The sequence below is a fragment of the Stigmatopora argus genome, chromosome 8 (assembly GCF_051989625.1).
Source record: "Stigmatopora argus isolate UIUO_Sarg chromosome 8, RoL_Sarg_1.0, whole genome shotgun sequence".
Lineage (NCBI taxonomy): Eukaryota > Metazoa > Chordata > Actinopteri > Syngnathiformes > Syngnathidae > Stigmatopora > Stigmatopora argus.
Window position 1 is genome coordinate 2859825 of NC_135394.1, and position 13866 is coordinate 2873690.

The 13866-nt window shown below is 36.2% G+C and overlaps 1 protein-coding gene across 2 annotated transcripts in view; it reads left to right on the forward strand.

Annotated features, from left to right (window-relative positions):
- Window positions 1-13866, forward strand: part of col24a1 (collagen type XXIV alpha 1) — an 80096-nt gene that overhangs the window by 26277 nt on the left and 39953 nt on the right. For both annotated transcript variants that reach the window (XM_077607642.1, XM_077607643.1), the window contains 14 exons: window positions 293-346; window positions 780-833; window positions 1487-1531; window positions 1910-1963; window positions 4504-4548; window positions 6395-6448; window positions 7134-7178; window positions 8462-8515; window positions 10738-10782; window positions 11813-11866; window positions 11975-12019; window positions 12448-12501; window positions 12624-12677; window positions 13557-13610. In XM_077607642.1, the coding sequence (XP_077463768.1) occupies window positions 293-346; window positions 780-833; window positions 1487-1531; window positions 1910-1963; window positions 4504-4548; window positions 6395-6448; window positions 7134-7178; window positions 8462-8515; window positions 10738-10782; window positions 11813-11866; window positions 11975-12019; window positions 12448-12501; window positions 12624-12677; window positions 13557-13610 (711 nt within the window). The remainder of the gene's footprint in view (window positions 1-292; window positions 347-779; window positions 834-1486; window positions 1532-1909; window positions 1964-4503; window positions 4549-6394; window positions 6449-7133; window positions 7179-8461; window positions 8516-10737; window positions 10783-11812; window positions 11867-11974; window positions 12020-12447; window positions 12502-12623; window positions 12678-13556; window positions 13611-13866) is intronic.

The window sequence follows — 13866 nt, forward strand, 5'->3', positions numbered from 1 at the left end:
TCTAAATCCCAGGGTGAAAAAAACAACTATCAAAATGTCAGCTAATTCATGCAGAATATATACCTCAATTTTGATTTCCTCTGTCAGAGAGGAAACGCTCATATTGATACATTCCTACCTCAGTCACCAAAACTGATGTTACAATTGCACAATTTAATGTGTTGACACAATAAAACAAAAGCTTTTTGGTTGACATAACTAATAAAAAATGATTTGCTTTGTTTGAATAATTTCTGAATGTCAAAACAGATTTAGGTTGCTGGCCATTTATTTTACAACCTTTTCAACCTAGGGTGCAAAGGGAGACCCAGGACTGTCTCCCGGTCAAGCTTCACCAGGAGAAAAGGTCAGGAATTTGCCACCAATCTCTGTGTCTAGACTTCTCTCTTTTGGCTGTGTGGGGCTTTCTTTGCTTTTTTCCTTCTTGCTCTCCCATTTGTCGTATGTCATACTTGTCTCTTTTTCTTCCAAATGTGATCTCCCCATGGAACTTTTCAGCATAGATTGAAATATCTGTACGTAGCTACAACTTTTAATTCTTTATCCAAAGTCTTCAAGTATTTTATTTTATTTTTTGCATCATTCAAAATCCATACTTTTTCTGTTTAATTCGAAAGCTAAAGTAAATTCCACTACTGTGTTTGGAAGGAGCTTTTCTGATGTTCATTGATGCCCTGTTGCTTTATTCTGCGTCTTCACCCTCATATGCAATACTTGTATATTGCAATGTTTTATAAAGCTATGCCTGATTCTAATTTCTCTTTTGTTTGTTCCAAAAGGGTAACAAAGGTTCGCCAGGTCTCTTTGGCCCAGAAGGATTTCCAGGTTTGCAAGTAAGACTCAGTCTCTTGTTTTAATGGAATCCATTCATAATTTTTCAAACCAATTATCCTCAGAAGGTACACGGGGGTGCCTAATGCCTATCCCAGCTAACTACGGGCCCCATGCAGGGGACCTTGTAATGTGGCCGGGCCGCCTTGTAATACAATTGAATGAGTTAACGACAATATTGATTAGACAAATATAGAGCAGCACAATTGATGGGTGGTTAGCGTGTTCGCCTCACAGTATAGTTTGCATGTTTTTCTGTGCTTATGTGAGTTTTTCCTTCGTACTCTGGTTTCCCAAAAACATGCATGGTAGGTTGATTGAACACTCCAAATTTTCCATTGATATGAGTGTGCAGGTGAATGATTATTTGTTCCTGCAATTGGTTGGATACCAATTCAGTTTGACCCACTGCCCAAAGTTAGCTGGGATGGGCTCCAGCATGCCCTCGAACTTCATGAGGATAAGAGCACAATTTATGTCATGTAGAGGATGAGCAGTGTCCCAGAGTAGGATCAATTTGGGAATAGGTAAAAAGCTACATGTTTTTTCCGGACACATTACCAGCATGAAGATTCCATTTCATGAACTCTATTGTCGATCAATTTACCCCTACTAATGTTTCAGAAAAATTCATGTGTTTCATGCTATTCTCTAGGGTCTAAAAGGACAGCCAGGACCTCCTGGGCTGCCAGGAGAACAAGTAAGTATCCTAAAAGGCATTTTATATAAAAGGTAGAGTATAATGTAATAATACTGTGTTGTATAATAAGGATTGTTCTTTATTTATTCAAGACAGACAAAATGTCAAAGTTAAAACAAATGTTTAAATCAATCAGTAAAAAGAAAAGGAGTCAATAGAAAGTTTTTTTAATAGCAGCAGAGAAAGGGGTTCGATAGTAAGGAACCTACACGATACAGATGAATTTGGCTTGGTGACTCCTGTCCGAAGGGACACATTTATTCTAGCTTTGGTAACACGTCTGATTTGTGTTTCTTCTCTTTTACTTTCTCTATCCATCTGATCTACCTGTTCTCTGTTAATTCATTGCTTCCCTCTCTTTATGATTGTTTACTGTAGGGCATACCAGGACTTCCTGGGAAAGCTGGGTTGGAAGGTTACCCTGGCAGGCAGGTGCAGTGAAAAATACCAAAATATGGTTTTTGTTCATGCATTTTCTTTGGTTCTTTATTGCTCTTTGGAGCATGCTGAGTCAAGATTTTGGCTGCTTATTCATTTCTAGTACTGGAGGAATAAGCTTTGAAAGAAAAATCTGTGGTATGCCTGAGTAATTTAAAACACTCAAGAATTTAGCATTACACTACTACACTTTGGTTAGTTTATGTATTTACGAGTACCCCAAACATCTTTCTTTTTTTCTCTCAGTCATGAGTAGTTTATAGATATACAACACTTTATTAAAGGCTTGTACTCTAAATGCCCATTGGCGACATGCGTTGATAGAATGTAACATTCAGCCATATATATATATATATATATATATATATATATATATATATATATATATATATATATATATATATATATATATATATATATATATATAAAAATTAAGCTCGTATCTCAAGGTATTACTGGATATATATATATATATATGTGTATATATGTGTGTATATATATATATATATATATATATATATATATATATATATATATATATATATATATGTATATACATACATACATACATACACAGTAATACCTTGAGGTACGAGCTTAATTCGTTCTGGGACCGAGCTCGTATGTCAATTTACTTACATCTCAAATCAAATTTTCCCATATAAAATAACTAAATACAAATTAATCCGTTCCCACCCTCTGAAAAAAAACACCCAAAATAGGATATTACAATGAAAAAACATGTTTTTAATTGTTCTAATTTAATTGTTGTATCTGGTGATACAAATTGTTTTATAAGTTAATAAATAAATATATAAATAAATAAATAAATAAGCGTGTTGCTGAAATATATATATATATATATATATATATATATATATATATATATATATATACATATATATGAATATACATATACATACATATATATGAATATACATATACATACATATATATGAATATACATATACATACATATATATGAATATACATATACATACATACACATAGACGTACATGTATACATACATATATATGAATATACATATACATACATACAACAGATGTACATGTATACATACGGTAGGTCTTAGCCATTTCTTTTGTTAAAGAAATTATGATCTCCAATAAAATGTGACATTATTGTGTACAGTATTTTGTGGAGTTATTACCTTTGAGACAGACGGTAGCGGGTAACGGCGGAGGAGAGAGACTCCGGTTTGCTACACTTTTGTGACAGACATTAAGTAACATAACATGAACTTTAAATTTTACTTAAATGAACTTCGCTTAATTAAAAATGGATGTAACCTTGTTGTGCTATAACCGAGGCAAATATGTTAACATATTTCGTTAAGTCCGAACTAGCTGCTTCTCCGTGCCTCACAGCCGAGTGTATCCCTAGTTCGTTTTTTAAAGTTATCAAACCAGCCACGACTCACTTCAAAGGTTTCGGCTGGCGTCGAAGTATCCCCTTTCTCAGGTGCTTGCTTTGCTTTCAAGTTCTCGCAGATTCCGCTAACCCTTTATGGTCCCTTTATCCATATTAAAAGAAGCCCCTCCCTCTCGTCATGAATATCACTGGCAGCTTGAAAAGGACCACCTAGCGGCCGCATCATATGCTCGTATGTCAAATTTGTCTCGTATCTCTGGGCAAAAATTAGCTCGGAATTTTCCTCGTATCTCAAATTTCTTGTATGTTGAGACACTCGTATGTTAAGGTATTTGTGTGTGTGTGTATATATATATATATATATATATATACACACACACAAACACCTTAAATATATATATGGTGGTACCTCTACATACGAGCAGCTCTACCTACAAGATGCTCGAGATACGAGGGAAATTTCGAGCAAATAATTATCTCTAGATACGAGAAAAAATTCGAGATGCAAGAAAGCCAGGTGGAACGTCCGGGTGGGTCAACCCGGAGAACAAAGGTAAAAAAAATTAAAACAAAATTAGAATTCAGTTTTGTGTAAAGTTATATTAAACGTATGTTTGAGTGTGTCTGTATATATTAATCCAAGTTAATTTAAATTTGTTTGTTCTATTAAGAGTGCGTTGCCGCGGAATAGTACGCCCACCCCCCCTCGCCTGCCTCTATGTCCCACTCGCTGTACCCTCTGTGAAATCCGTCTAATTTTAGTTCTATTAAACACATTTTATTACTATTAAACCACTAGTTATGTGTTACTTTGTTAATAGATCGCGAATTAGAAGAAATAAAACATTTTTTTCAATCCAATATCCTGTTTTTGGTGTTTTTTCAGAGAGTTGGAACAAATTAATTTGTTTTTAGTTAATTTCAATGGGAACGTTCGTTCGAGTTACGAGAAGATCGACATACGAGCTCAGTCCCGGAACGAATTAAGCTCGTATGTAGAGGTACCACTGTATATATATTTGTATTTTTTTTTCTCTGTATATATGTTAATCTGTATAGATTAGTTTGACTCACCATTTGTATATTTGGCACTGTCGTAAGAGAAAAGAAAGTTCTTATCATCGGTCTTTTATTGTTGCAGGGGACTGCTGGCCCAGAAGGTAACCCGGGGTCTAAGGGAATTCGTGTAAGTTCTGCAACATTTAACACTTAATTTCCCAGAAGAATTAGCAAAGTGACAGAGTTTCAATCTTGCTACAGAAAGCTGAGTTAGTTTGCAAAACAATGGAGGCTGCACTACTTGTAGGTGTTAAGACTCGAGAACATCTTTAAGAATTCCATAAACTACAACAGCAATATTAGCAGGTTAACATTTTTAAAGAGATATAGCTCATTAAAAAAAGCTTTCTCTTCTTTTTTTAACATCATTAGGCATAGTTAAAAGTCTATTCACTTGGAATATATCGAGGCACTGCACATAAGATTCTTACCTATATTTTCTGATGTTCTGTAAAACAACTCTCTACATGATCCAGTGTTTTTTGTGTACTACAACCCCCAAATTTCCACACTGTAAGCAATACATTATCCAGATGGGTGGTAGCCAATTACGAGGTGATTGAAATTGGGACCACTCAATGCATATCAGCTAATTTAAAATTTTACTACATGATTGCTAAAATGGATGGCAAGCATCTCTTTTAAAAGAGAAGTTAATTCATTCATTTTCCCTACTCCTTACAAGGGCCACAGGGGTTTGAACAGTAGGCAACTATGAACAGTAGGCGGGGGACACCCTGAATTGGTTGTCAGCCAATTGCAGGGCATAAAATTGAAGCGAACGATCAATTTTGTTTATTTTAAAATTGTATCAGAATCACTGCCTGTCAGTGAAGGCTTTAGTTGTGTAAGTAGTAGGACAGCCAGAAAATAACAACACTAAACGTGCGTTTTTATATGAGTTATACCCTTAAGTTGATTAGGACAGGCACAGACGATGATGATAATAAATACGCTTAATATGACCACCTTGGGACCAGACCATTTTGGTCGTAATATCTGAATGGTCATAAAAAAACGAAGCCGCCATAACTGCACCTGAATCAACGTAAATAACAAATAACGTTTATTAAACGTAACACTGCAAAACAAATTGAAAATGTAATGTAACTACGGTAGTTAGTTTTTGGTGCTAAAAACGCGGTAATGTCCCGGTGATCAAGATTATATCGCAAAAAATGACAAATTTTTCCAGCAAAACTTTAACTTTTAATCTACTGAAAACACTTTGTTTCCAAGCTTACGTGGAGTTGATGGAGCATTTATTTGTACTGTAATAAGAGAGAAAATGCTGGTTATATTATTCGACATTTGGTCATATTAAACGAAGAATTTTAAAAGTAGAAATTCTGGATCGTACCAAATTGGTCATAATAAGCGGCTAGTCATATTATCCGTGGTCACAATAAGTGGCGCCTGCTGCAGTTGATTAATCACTGGTTCTTTATTAAATTAGTTTACTCAAGGGATTATATATTTTATATCATGTTATTTATTATTATGTTACTCTGGGCTTGACATTTAAGGCGTAAATGTAGATTAGAAACAAAAATTGTGAAGAGAATATCTGAACAATAGCCTGCTACTGCTACATCAAGTCAAGACAACTTTATTATTCTTAAGTATGTATTTATACATACAAAACTCAGAAAAGAGCATTTGGATATTATTTAGGTCAAGAGTATCTTCAAACTATTAAGAGATTATATATTTGCCAGTTAATTTGAGAATCCATTAGCCGATTAATCATGGCAGACCTATAGTTGTTATACAATAGATGTACATTAATCCTGAACACTCTGGATGTAGTGCATCCTTCATTGTATAATGGTATTATAGGCAATAGTTAAATATGAAAACTGCTAATGCATTAACATAGCTAAAGACCTAGCTAAACTTTAAATCTGCAACTTACGTATCTTTGACCTGTTCTTTAAGTTTTGACATGTTATACTGACCTTTGCATATTCTAGGGTTTCATTGGAATTGCTGGCAATGCTGGGCCACCAGGACTAGAAGGGGAGAAAGTGAGTGACTATTAAAATCCTTTTTGTTCTCTCAAACATCAATCATAAAATAAGGAGTCAGTGATGGGTAATCATTTCCAACCACAAAAACAAAAAAAACTATCTGTGTATCTCAGTCTTTCCATTTAGCTAATGAAAGGATAAATATAGTTGAATTTAAATTAGGCAGCACAGTGGAGAGAGGTTAGTGCATCTGAGATCAAAGGTTCATTACTAGACTCTGGCCTTGCTTAGTGGAGTTGTTTTAATTCATCATATAATATTAATTCATTCTCAAAAGGGTTACGGGGTTTGCTGCAGCCTATCCCATCGGACTTTTGGCGAAAAGCTTACTACACCCTAGACTGGCAGCTCTAAAAAAAACAAAAAACTAAAAAAAACAAAAACAAAGTAATATGTTTTCATCACAACTCAGATGGATTACCTTAAATCACGTTGGAATCAGCCAGTCCACCCATAAGGGTCAACATTTCTTTGTGATCTTCCTCTACCGGCTTTCTCTATGCATTAGAATTTGCTGTGTTTCAAGATTCCTCCCATTGACTTCAAAGGGCTAAATGAACTTGCCTACTATGTTGTTGCAGCTATGATTATTTTAAGTGATATTTAAATAAAATCTAAATCTAGTTGAGTTGAGTACTATTAGTACTGAATAACTGTACAATTTCTACAACTTTCTTCATAGGGCATACCTGGTCCTCCTGGAAATCTTGGTTTAAAAGGCAGGCAGGTAATATGCATTTTAATTTTTGAGTAAATATACAATGTGTACATTGTCTCTGAATCCATGTATTTTGTAAATCTATACTAGATTGCTTTCAAGGTGTAAATAACCTTCTTTCGGTCCTGATTCCTTTGCATTAATACAGCAGTTAATGCAACCGCACTAAACTCTCACTACAAACCATGCACTGCTGCTTTCCTATATTATTGGTTAGGAGAATGTAAACAGGAAGAAGGTTTGCTTTGCAGACGAGCGAGCCAGAAGTGAGTAAAGCAGCACAAATAAACACAAAATGGAGCAAAAACACCATTTGTTGAGCTCATAAATATCTGTACGAAGTAGCAGGCTAAGAGACACCAGCATTTTCAGAAAAAAAAGTGAGGCTATTAGGCATCTAGCAAGTGAAAAACCAAAACCTTATCTATTAGTCAATTTTATTTATGCCAGCCAATCGCAGGGCACAAGGAGACGGACAACCATACGCATACACACTCATATCTGGGGGCAGTTTAGAGTGTTCAACCAGCCTACCATGCTTGCTTTGGAATGTGAGAGGAAACTGGAGTACCCAGACAAAACCCACGCAAGCCCGGCGAGAACATGCAAACTCCACCCAGTGAGGGCCGACCTGGTATCGAAAAATCGACCACAGCATTGTGAGGCCAAACCACTTTAACACCGGGGCAACCGTATATATGTAGTCATACTATATAATGTTATTGTAAAAGAAACATAGTTTTGTACAGTGTTAGCTGCTAATGCTCTGAAATATTGTACCAGGTTTGGTTCTGTGCCTAAACAGTATAGAAATCTACTAACCACATTTGAGGGTAGTTAGCCACAATTACCTTTAGGGACTTAAATAATGGACCAAATGACATTCTTTTTCTAATCAGATTATTTGCACACAATTAATTTTAAATGCACATATTTTCATGTAATAGTACATACAATTGAGGGCAGCCTGGTCAAGGAGTGGTTAGCACATTGGCCTCACAGTGGGAGACCTGGGTTCAAATTCAGGTCGGTCCACCTGTGTGAAGTTTGCATGTTCTCCCCGGGCCTGCGTGGGTTTTCTCCGGGTATTCCGGTTTCCTCCCACATTCCAAAGACATGCATGGTAGGCTGATTGGACACTCTAAATTGCCCCTAGGTATGAGTGTGAGCGTGAATGGTTGTTTGTCTCCTTGTGCCCCAGCACCCCCCGTGACCCTAGTGAGGATAAAGTGGTTCAGAAAAATAAAATGAGATCAGAGACATACAATTGATTGGGGATTGTTTCCACTCAGGGTGTTGTAGGTGATGTTGGTGAACGAGGGCCAACTGGTCCCGATGGCAGTGAGGTAGGTGTCTTGTTGGCATACATAATTAGTCTTTTTTAGGTCACTGACATTTTCTCTTTTGAAACATTTTTTTTCAATCAGTTAAATGCGATTCTTCCGTCCTGTCATCTACAATACTTAATGAGGATGATTAAAATTTTGATTTCCACTAATTATTGGAGTACTGATTTAATCTTCCAATATTTTGAACTGATTCATGCATAAGATTAGTCAAAATGAGGGTGTAACCTGGTTGTAGTTTTAATCTGTGATATTGATTATATTTGCAGTCAAAGTAAATTTATTCTGCAAACTGTAGGTTTTGAAATTGGTCACTGTCTTGTTATGTAAGTACTGCACATGACCACGTCTTATACGAGATAAATTGTAAAATGCAACGATTTTAAGGCAGTTTTAAGGGTACGGCTTATACACGGAGGCGGCTAACAGAAAATACGGTACTTTTCTTGGCTTGCTTCCTTTCTATCTACATTTTTATATATGAATTCCAGCTACCACACGAGTGTGTTCGCGTCAAGGGAGTGATTGTTTTATGTAAGAAGAAATAAGGAATATTTTGGAACCTGGAAGTTTTCGAAAAAGCTTGCCACCTAATTGAAACAAAGTGCACAGAACCCTGCTAAAGCGGTGTGACACTTACAAAGCTATGGCAGTCAAGTGTTTTGACGCTTCGGGAAAATATAACAAATTGTTTGTTTTTCCCACCTGAGCCCAGCGGCTGCACATATTTTGGAGTAGAAGCAGGTGATGCTGCACTTTGTCATCCAACATTGAAAATCTTAGTATATATTCTTCAATTATAAAGAATCACCTACAGTTGTGGTCAAAAGTTTACATTCACTTGTGAAGAACATAATGTCATGGCTCTCTTGAGTTTCCAGTTATTTCTGCAACTCTGATTTTTCTCTGATAGAGTGATTGGAACAGATACTTCTTTGTCACAAAAAAACATTCATGAAGTTTGGTTCTTTTATTACTTTATTATGGGTGAACAGAAAAAAAGTGATCAAATCTGCTGGGTCAAAAATATACATACAGCAGCGCTAATATTTGGTAACATGTCCCTTGGCCATTTTCACTTCAATTAGGCGCTTTTGGTACCCATCCACAAGCTTCTGGTTGAATCTTTGACCACTTCTCTTGACAGAATTGGTGCAGTTCAGTTTAATTTGATGGCTTTCTGACATGGACTTGTTTCTTCAGCATTGTCCACAAGTTCTCAATGGGGTTTTAGTCAGGACTTTGGGAAGGCCATTCGAAAACCTTAATTCTAGCCTGATTTAGCCATTCCATTACCACTTTTGATGTGTGTTTGGGGTCATTGTCCTGTTGGAACACCCAACTGCGCCCAAGACCCAATCTTCAGGCTGATGACTTTAGATTATCTTGAAGAATTTGAAGGTAATCCTCCTTCTTCATTATCCCATTTACTCTCTATAAAGCACCAGTTCCATTGGAAGCAAAACAGCCCCACAGCATAACACTACCACCACCGTGCTTGACGGTAGGCATGGTGTACTTGGGGTTAAAGGCCTCACCTTTTCTCCTCCAAACATATTGCTGGGCATTGTGGCCAAACAAGAGGCCATGCTATGAAGCTCATTTCACTGACACAACTTTCTAAGTCACCAAAATTGGTGTATGTATATTTTTGACCCAGCAGATTTGATCACTTTTTCTGTTAACCCATAATAAAGTCATAAAAGAACCAAACTTCATGAATGTTTTTGTGACAAAGAAGTATCTGTTCCAATAATTCTATCAGAGAAAAATCAGAGTTGTAGAAATAACCGGAAACTCAAGAGAGCCATGACATTATGTTCTCCACAAGTGCATGTAAACTTTTGACCACAACTGTAGGTTACAAGTGAGTGCTCCCTGACTTTATCTGTTAGCTCAGCTGTTTCCTAGAAGAAACGTGTGAGTTGCCAATTTTTTTTACCTAAACAGCGGATTAAATAATGTTAAATACAAATTCACACATTTGTTGTTTTCTTCAATTTATTTTGCACCTTTGTTTCAGCCAATTAAACAAACATTAAAAGTATAGTATATAATTTTTATTCCTGTTGTACCAAATTGTGACCCTGTACCGAGGTACGTACCGAATTGTGACTTGTGTGTGGCTTAAATTGATATTCACATGTAAAGAATTTAGAGTTTTCGGCATTTTAAGTATAAACCGTCCTGTTTATTTAGGATGTTGCTGTGATGTTTCACAGGGGCCTGTTGGTGGGACTGGTATTGCCGGTTTTCCGGGTCTCAGGGTAAGTTTGTACTTTGCAATGGTATTATTGCAGTGGTACCTAAACTTACATAATTAATTTGATCCAGAAGAGGTTTTGTAACTTGAATTTTTCGTAAGTGGAGTCGCATTTTACATTTAAATGCCCTCAACCATTTCAAGGCCTGCTTCTTTTTTTCTCACACCGGTAATAACTTTCTTGTGGCCCATGATGAAAAAGAAAGAATAACGTCACATTAAGCACACTCAGAAAAACTCATGAAACACTCCGTGACGAACAAGGGTAAAAGGCACATGAAAAACATTGTTAAGACGCAGCTCCCTCCAAGCCATGGGGTGTTAGGAGATAGCCAATGGCCAGCGAGGTGTTGGTTGATTGCCAAAGGAAAAACAACCCTATTCTGCCAATTTCAAAACAAAATTCAGGATACTACAAGTGTATTTAAATTTAAGAGGATGTTTGAATTTTTCATTTGCCTAACCTGGATTGAATCCCCATGTTATAGGTGTATACTGTGATGGTTTGGTTTAGTAAATCAATATTTCACTTATTTTTGCCATATAGCTTAAATGCATTCATGTAAATCAGGTGCCTGTTTGTTGTTTCACTTTGAAATTTATATCCTCTTCTCGCATGGCAAACTAGCCTGACTTAAGTTTAGGGTGGATTTTGAAAGAACCAATCACAGAACCACGGATGTCACATTAATGGAATACGATTCATGCAATTGATTATCGATAATTACTAGTAGTTCTCAAAGGACCATGGCATTCAGTCACAATAACTGCCATTTCTGTGTGAAAAATATCAGAGTCCATTGTGTATTGTTGTATACATTATTTATTTTGAATGGAGAACAAAGAGTTTGTTGGCGTGATTTGCGGAATTAAGAATACACTGGGTACAGCATAGCAATCGATGTGGTGAGAGCCACAGACCTAGGACATTTTAGTGATTTTTTTACATCAGAGAACAAATTAGTTTCAACGTTAGACGTGCTGTGGGTATTATTGTGTTTTAAAGATTCTACTGTCTACCCCCTTTTTTACAGGGGGACCTGGGCCATGAGGGTCTTCAGGGATTGCCTGGTCTGGTCGGATCAAATGTAGACCCACTTTGATAATTTAAATGCTTTAGATTTTTTTTTCTTTTTTGCAACTACAATATTCATCTATTGTTTGTTGTCCTCCTTTCTTTCTTCCCTCTGTGGCAGGGTCCAGCCGGACGAGCTGGCCTGCCTGGATTGAAAGGTGATAAGGTGATCTAAATATTTATATATTTGTATCTGTGTGTGATGTGGCAAAGACAGTAATGCAAGATAATAGTGTAAGATTTCCTCCACCTATCTTACTGTCCACTGTAATAGTCCTATATAAAATAAGTAATACAAGAAATGAGCCAGTTGTCAGAATACTGCTTAGCAATTATGTTTGTTATTGATGAAATAGTAAATCCAGGTTAAATGTGAATCTTTGTAATATATATTTTTCTATTAACCTCCAAGCATACTGAGTGAAAGAAACATGCAAAACCAAAAACAATACGGTTATGTTAAAAATAGTAATTCAATGACAGTCGAACTAAAGGTTATTGATTGTACATTCGATGCACTGGATTTATAAATTCTGCAGTGATTTCTGTATTTGGTTGTGTTGTTATAACTTTGTGTGATGCTGTGAAATTTAGGGTGAAGTGGGTCAACAGGGTGAACCAGGAGAGATGGGTTTCCAGGGTGATAAGGTACGTGCCCCTTCTGTAATTTAGTAATTCATTTAGAAATTTGTATATTGGATGTTTTTTACTTGTAGGAAGCCATTTTGATGCAATGATTGTCAGTGTGTGTATGTCTGTGTGTCTTTCAGGGAGCTCCTGGTTCATCTGGTCCTCCTGGTCCAAGAGGAAAACCTGGGCCTCTGGTATGTTTGAATCTTTATGTGGGTATTTAATTAAGGGTTTGTTGAGCTTTATAGACAAACCTATGTAAACATGTGATCTCTGGACAGATTTTTCCAGTAGCTTGTAAACTAAAGTTCTTTTATCCCAGTTTCTCTTAAGAGTCATCAATTTGCTCAGTACTGCCAGAAACAAGGCATGGAAGGAGTTGAATAGCAGTATGTTTCTATGTTTATAAAATGTTATTTAATACATTAATTTAATATATTAAATATTATCATTCAAAATAGGACTATATGCATGTGGTGCAATCACAGGTAATTTTCCAAAATACTTTAGGAACTTGAGCTCACCCATAGAAGCTCCTCATGACATTCTTCATGGATTATATTGAACACAAATGCCAATCTGACAGGTTGGCATCGTCTTTATGCCTGGGTTGCCCTTGCAAGAACCAGAAAATCTTTCAGTAATCAGCATGACAAATGTGGTTTGGTTTAACAAGGGGGAAAAGTGACCTCCATGTCATAGTGTTTCAGAGCAGTGTAAGACAGCAACAAATATTTAAGTATGCCGCTTATCAAATATTGATTTTCTAAACAATAGATTCATCATTCTCATGACCTTGCATTGGGTAGTAGTTATGGCAACACACAAATAGTTGAGTCCTTTGATAAAATGTTTTGAATAATATAAAAAAAGTAAAATAATTGCAGTACATTTCAATGAGATACTTTATTGACCTGTTTGAAAAAAATCTAATATATATATATATATATATATATATATATATATATATATATGTTTCTTTCTGTTTAGAATATCAAGAATGTGAATACTGAGTGAGAAATATACACACAATTTAACAGGAAATTTCAAGTTTCCATAAACTGTCTTTTCAGGGTAGAATTGGTGAAATCGGGCTTCAAGGCTTACCAGGACCTCCGGGACCAGAGGTACAATTTTAAAATTTTATTTTATTTAATAATTTTTACTTGTCCTGTTCAGCTGCTTGTATTGTCTAAATCAGTGATTTTTAACCTGGGTTCGATCGAACCCTAGGCGTTCGGTGAGTCGGTCTCAGGGGTTCGGTGCCGCCTTTGCCGTGAAAGTCAAGACACATCGATTCATCATGTCTGTACACAATAACATGCCCCGCTTGAGGATCACTGGCTGCAGATGATCACTGGCTGCAGATGATCACGTGACATT